At 36.9% G+C, this 7,164-nt stretch overlaps 1 protein-coding gene across 1 annotated transcript; it reads right to left on the bottom strand.

The window, feature by feature from the left end:
- Positions 1-2,017: 2,017 nt before the first annotated feature.
- LOC121406919 lies at positions 2,018-3,655 on the bottom strand. The gene has a single exon (XM_041597793.1). The coding sequence runs from the start codon at positions 3,653-3,655 to the stop codon at positions 2,018-2,020; it is 1,638 nt and encodes a 545-aa protein (XP_041453727.1).
- Between the last annotated feature and the right edge of the window lie 3,509 nt (positions 3,656-7,164).

Below are 7,164 nucleotides of genomic sequence, written 5' to 3'. Positions count from 1 at the left end.
TTTTTTCATGAAATTATACTTTTTGCTCTGATTCACTAAATGAAGCTCCAAGAATACTATTTTTTGGTGAAAATATAAGTGTGAATGAAAAAAAATTCTGGTACCAAGACCGATTTCTTTTGTATTTTATTGTTTTTTTAATTTCTTATGTATTTCTTTGTTTTTTTACTTTTAGTTTTTTATTGTTTTTTTACTGGAAATCGTTCCAGACTTAATTTCTATCATAAACAAGGCAAAATCAATTTAGTTTAATAATTAATTAAGTTTAATCAGTAAAAGTAGAAATAATGATACATTATGAATTTTGGCTAAATACACAATTTGCATTGGATTTGTACATGAAATCATGTTTTTGAGCAATTTTGGGTCTGACATGCACTTACATAATGTTACGTAATGTCGTAAACCACGTACCCGGGCGTCACAAATTTGGTCTCAAAATTTGCGCGAGACTTGAAAGTAAAAAGTCAGTGAGCGGCGAGGTCAAAAAAAAATTCGCAGTAGATATATCGGAAAAAATTGTCAAGGGGATGGCCCCCCCCTTGGAAAATTAGGGTTAAGAAACAAATTAAAAAATTAGAAATTAGATTTCAATGAACAGACAATAATTGAAACATGGACATTCTTAATGATGAATTCAAATTTTAATTAAAGAAATCATGATATTGTTTTAGCAGTCTGTTTAATTGTGTAATCAAATAATAATAAATAAAACCATTCTAAGGATGCACAACAAATTAAAATGCAAGATATTCCTCAATGACGCCAAATACACAATTTGTATTTACATGTAATAGCAGTTTATTAAAAAATTGAACATCATCAAATTTGTGTGATATACATGGTAACCAGACATTTTGCAAAGCTTGGCATATAAAGTCATTATCAAGTAAACTGTGCGAGTCTTCCAATTTATTTGATTTTACTCTTCTGCAAACCATATTTTTCCTTTAAAAGGTACAGTAGTACATCATTGTAAAATCAAACTAGAAAGCAGGTTATAGTTCAAGATGTAATCACAGTGCCAAATTGATGCCTGTTGCAATGTTTAAGCATGCTTGTTTATTTATGAGTCCACAGTTTTGAAGAGTGGACTCATTGATTCAAAACAATGGCCTTTAAAGAAATTATATTCATCACTAAATTTGACTTCCAGATGGCTTCCCAGGTATACATGTATGTCTTTTCTAAAATACATAGTAATATTTACCAGTACAGTGCATAAATTGCAAATGAAATGTATAATAAATGTATGTGTTATACCTATACAAATTAGATTTTATTTGTAGCTTTTATAATGTCACGTTTCAGGTTAAAAGGCTTTCATTTAACCCACCACCCAGACTATAACCAGCCATTGTTTAATAGAATTGATAAGTGCTATTTATTAAAAGAGGAAATATAAATATCGCGTTTTCTTTACCAGGATATCTGAAGCTAAAACAAAAAAGGAGTAATGTTTCTTGTATGCAGGACACGTTCACTTAGTTCTCAGATGTATTTCAGATGTTCAAAGAATGTGATTTTAAAAACCGTTACGAGAAGTATATCCATTTACATTAAGGTTGATTATGATCACAAATTTACAAGATAAAAAGTACTACGCTTTTTCAACATTACCCATTCAAAGGAATACTAAGCATTCTTGTGGATCTTTGCCCTCATTAAACACGTGTTCAATATCTTTAATAGAACATATAAGCTTTAAGTATATCTGAATTAAAGGGCTACATTAGCATAGGTTGCATCTTTCAGTGCAATAAGGCTTACAAACTTACGTGGAAAATCTTGAACAACTGGCCCTGGCTAAACACGCGCACCAAATCTATAACATAAGATACCATATTGGCGCCACAGTTTAATTTTTTTGATTTTTGGAAGTAATGAGACGCGTGAAACGAAATAACAAACCACACTTTTCATTTTCCTCTAGAAAATACTTCATCCGGTTGCATGATCCTCCTCATAAGAGGGGAAGGGATGTGAGGAATGTTGTACAATGCACATTCCATCATTTTCAGTAAAATATATATAATCTGTCAGTGGTGCAGAAAGCGAGCTCTCCTGATCGATACTGATGGAGGCAATACCACTGTCTCTCAGGCTTCTCGAACTTTCGATTTTCAACAAGGTACCCAATACACTTAAGCTCGTTTGTGTACTCACCAATGCTCACAATACACGTCTCGTGATTCACTTTGGCAATCAGGATTGTATTCCGCTGAGATACAGCAAGGTACAGGTCTTCAATAAATGTCTTGTATGTATGTTTCACAACACCTTGCTTATCAATTAATCGCACTCTGTTATTAAAGAACTGTGATGAAAGGATTAGTGAATCATTGTAACTTCTGATTTCATTTGGTCCGTATCCACGACACGGTATCTCTGCTTCCATAGTCCCTTCTGACGAGAATACCTGGATCTTCTTGGCTTTCTCATAGGCTACATAGATCCGATCATCACCGTCAACAGTGAGGTTTCCCATTCCATCTTCTACATCATCAAGAGTGTTGAATATTACATTCATCTTTGTGTACTCTGGTGTGTACAGTGTGATGTTGTTTAAAACATCAAGTACAACACATCTATTATCAGATAGGAAATCTAATCCCTTAATGGCAACATCTTTGAGAACTGACTGCTGGTGGTCACCATCAGCAGAAAAGATCTCTATACCACCTGTTGAACATCCCACTGCCATCATACCATCTGGTGCCCTAGCCATGGCATTCATGCTATTTTTTGTAGGCAAGTCACACCAAATTCCAACTGAATTACCAATATTACCAATTACTAGCTTGTCCTCTTCAATGCCTCTCATAAAATGGATATTCTTCCCTTTCTTACTTGATTTCATTGACTGTTCATAGTCAGGATCTTCTTGATTTAATGTCTCCTGTAAGTCTTCACACAGAGTTTCATGTATGGCCAAACTATCTATATCGAAGGGTACCTCTGGCCTATTGGTTACCATATCAGCATCGGTTTTCAACTGACTGATATATTGCAGTGCCGAATTCTTCATTGCCTCCAGCTCTTTCTCTACTCCTTCAGTCCTATCCCTGGCTTCCTTAATGAGCTCCTTTTTCCTATCTGCCAACTGTTTGGCCAAGTCATCATATGCTTCGCTGATTTCACCTTCACATTTCTTCTGAGCATTCTTCACACGTCTCTTCTCTTCATCAATGTAATCAACATACTTCTGAAAGCGAGAACTTTTGCAGGCTACTGCCGATCTCAAGACTTTGATACTCTGGATGTGGTTGCTTTCATAGTCAGCTGATCCAATTATTTCATGACTTTCCCCTTTGTGATATTCGACGACACACTTGTAGCAAACAAATATCCTACAGTTCAAGCAGAAGCACTCCTTATCTTCTCCTGGGTGTTTCTTGCATTTCTGGTACGTAACATTTTTAAACGCTATAGCTGACGGTAGTTTACTGGCATCTTGTATATCCGAGATCAGGGTTTCTCCTTGGCAAGCAGTGCACTGAATGCTGAGGTTACTTTCACGGTCTTCAATGAGTTTTTCTACACAGGCATTACAGTAGATGTGAGAACAAGACAGGACCTTGGGGTCAGTGTTGGGAATTTGACATGAAGGACATCTCGTACTATGGATCATGCTATCCTTAAATCTCTCAGCCATGGTTGGAATTCTACAGGATTACAGATAGAAATAATCAAAAGAACTATTTACTCATTGGTTCAAGTGATATAGATTAGATCACGACTGTAACGTAAACCATAACGGAACAATCATCGATGATTATCATCGATCTTTCCTGATTTGTAAGTCTATAAAAATTTTTTTATAGTATTAAGACTTATGTATATGAATAAATAACTGTTTATATGTCCTAATCTTATATGTAGTTTGAGACGCATCAAGATTACATGGCATAAATTAGTTTAATGATGTACCGAATGACCAGCCAAATTCTAGCCCACAACCAATAAATACCAGGGAATCAACGTCCAGCTTGTCATCGAGGTGATTTAGATTTCAGGTAAAAATACCCCCAAACAGTCAATTATAATCAGAAAAGTATGAATAAACATTTGATATGAAACTGCTGCATATTTCAGTGTATACTCATTTGAGAATATTTCAGTGTATTCTCATTTGATCTCGAATGTAATGTAAGTTTTTTTAACTTTAAAAGTGAGATCATCCAGCCTTTGAAATTATCTAAACTGGACAGCAAAAGAAAGTACCCACTCCTGTCAAAGGCTGCACACACAAATTCACGACATAAAAATGAAAAAAAATTTGTACACAGGTGGGCTACAAGACCTCTTACTAATCACATGCACATAATCAAATATCTTCATAACAAAGAAGAAATTGACATGCATAGTATCTTTGTCTCTGAATCAAAAGTCCCACATAAAAGCACTTTCCACCAAGCAAAAATGGCCTCCTAATGGACAACATTTTTTAACAACCAATATATCAAAGTGAACACCTGTTTTGTCAAAAATGATGGTCATGAGTGTGCTCTGCATGTAGGGATGCTCTCCTTCCTGATAATGCAAATTCTCAGAATAAAATCAGTGAGCTCTTTTAGACTTGACAGTACTTTACTGTGGTCTAAGCAAGTTTCCATCAGGAAAATCAAGCCACGTCTGACACATGAACAACGCTTAAGGGCCATAGGGATGCTTGAGGCAGGTGAAAGTCATCGAGCAATTGCAAGATGTGTTGGTTGTTCGCACAGAGCAATTTCTCAACTGGCCACACGGTATCAGGAAACTGGAACTGTAAAGTGACAGACAAAGAAGGGGAAGGCCTCGGGTCACAACCCCTAATCAGGACAGGTGGATTCTCCTTCGACATTTTCGAGATTGTTTTCGTCCAGCTACCCGAACAGCTGCAGAAACAGTGGGCCAAAATGATAACCCTATCAGTGCTGACACTGAGACGTCGCTTGAGGGAGCAGGACGTGGTATCAAGACGGCCTTGCAGAGGTCAAGAGTTGACCACTATCCATAGAAGGAATAGACTGCGGTGGTGCAGACTGCAGAGAGCATAGCCGCTGGACCAGAAGACAATGGAATGCAGTATTGTTTTCAGATGAATCCAGGTTCTGCGTCAATACAAGTAATATACGTACTGATCTCTCCTCTAACTGGATATGCAGGGGGGGTCCTTTGTTTGAAGCCCTCGAGTTCTATTGTCCGCCATACCATATCCCCCAAAAGGAATGCGATAGAGAAGAGATCAGTGGATGGACGGGAGCGTGTGTGGCGCAGAGCAGGAGAGCGATATGCAGAATGTTGCATTCGTGAAGTTGATCGGTGGGGTGGACCTTCTGTGATGGTGTGGGCAGGCATATCAGCCAACGATATGACCCATCTGGTTATCCTGGCAGGTAATCTGACTGCTCAGCGCTATGTTGATGAAGTATTGAGACCCCATCTGCTGTCTTTCCTGCAGGCACATCCTGGCATCACATTGTTTCAACAGGAAAATGCAGGACCCCCATACAGCACGGTTTACCACCAACTTCCTTCAGGAGCAGGACGTTTACGTCATCCCATGGTGTGCATGCTCTCCTGACCTAAATCCCATTGAGCATCTGTTGGATGAACTTGGCAAACATTGATCCAAGCTCTGCAGGAGAAATGGACATAACTTCCCCAGGACTACGCCAGACAACTTGTCCAAAGCATGCGTCAGAGATGCCTGGAATGTGTCCAGGCACGAGGAGGACATACACATTAATGAACATTGTTGTTTATGTATGGTTTATTTCATCCTTTGACATTGACTTTTGTGTAAAACCTCGACTTTTGATTCAGTGACCAAGATGCTGTATGTCATTTTATTTCTTTGTAATAAAGATAATCACTTCCTGTTGGGTATATGATAACTAATGGATACTGCACCAAACCTGTGTACAAAATTGTTATTTCTATGGGGTGAATTTTTGTGCGCAGCCTGTGAAAGAAGTGGGTACTTTCTTTTGCTGACCAGTTTAGTATCTACAGTGCATATCAAAAAAAAGTTTACACTTTGAAAAAATCCTGTAAAATTACACATTTGTAATATCCTGAAGATTTTTCCACATTTTAACATTGGTGCAGATCCATATAAGCAAATGACGATATAACTGTCAAAAAATATTTCCACTTGAGTGAGCACCACTTACTTTTGTAAAGTTAGTGAAAAATGATTTGTGTAGGACTTTGAAATAGTTATGCAAATAACAGAAGACCTTTATCATGAAGAACACGTAGAATTCAGCTAGTAAAATTGATTTGAAGATATCTTTACCTTTTAAATCTAGTTTTCTTGCCCAAAACACTTCGAATTGCGCCTCACACATCAAGGCAAGGCCATCGAGACATTATTAGCTTTACACTGAGCTGTGATTTCCATGAAATGGCTTAGTCTTGATTTTCATTTTGTTAATCACTGTCAAGCTTGGGAAAAGTCTGGAGAAGTAAGTATTAAATGAAAAATGAAATATAAACCCACTTTAAAGGATAAAAACTTAGTAAAAAAAATGCTGGAGATGTCAGATATAAACTTTTCTTCAGATTCAGTTATGTCCTCAGATCGAGCTGGCACCAAAAATTTAAAGATTGTGCTTACTAAATGTTAAAATTTCAATTTGGTTGGCAAAACTGTTACAAAATGCTTGAATGTATCTGTTTTATTCCAATTGACTATAAGTACAAGGGAAATGTATGATAAATGTTTCGCAGGGTAAGTTTGATTCCGCCCTTTCCCCTTAATTGACACAGCGTGAAAACAAGCATTTTTGTGCAAACAGATTTCTGCAAGCTTTACAAAAATGGACAAAACTCACTCAAGTGTAACATTCTGTCATAACTTTTACTTCCATTGGATAGATGAGACCCAAACCCATGATTTTAAGTGATAAAACAATCCACATGTTGTATATTTTTAATTCCCAGGGCTTTTTCAGTGTAAAGTTTTTTTTATATAAGCACTGTATACATGTTGTATTATCTAATACATGTTAAATATTTTTGTGAGGATGAATTTAGATCTCTTAATTCAATTCTGTGTCACAGGACATATGTGTCACATGACATATAGCTATCGCTAATTCATCATTAATTGGAAGACCCCGGCGATCTCGCTTGCATTACATGGTCCAATAAGGCAGCAGTACCAACAATTCA

This window comes from Lytechinus variegatus, chromosome 2, assembly GCF_018143015.1.
Source record: "Lytechinus variegatus isolate NC3 chromosome 2, Lvar_3.0, whole genome shotgun sequence".
Classification (NCBI taxonomy): Eukaryota; Metazoa; Echinodermata; class Echinoidea; order Temnopleuroida; family Toxopneustidae; genus Lytechinus; species Lytechinus variegatus.
The sequence above is the reverse complement of the archived record's forward strand: the minus strand, read 5'-3'. Positions and strand labels throughout refer to the sequence as shown.

Excerpts from the sequence above, each read along its gene's own strand:
- LOC121406919 (XM_041597793.1), bottom strand. The coding sequence starts at position 3,655 with ATGGCTGAGAGATTTAAGGATAGCATGATCCATAGTACGAGATGTCCT.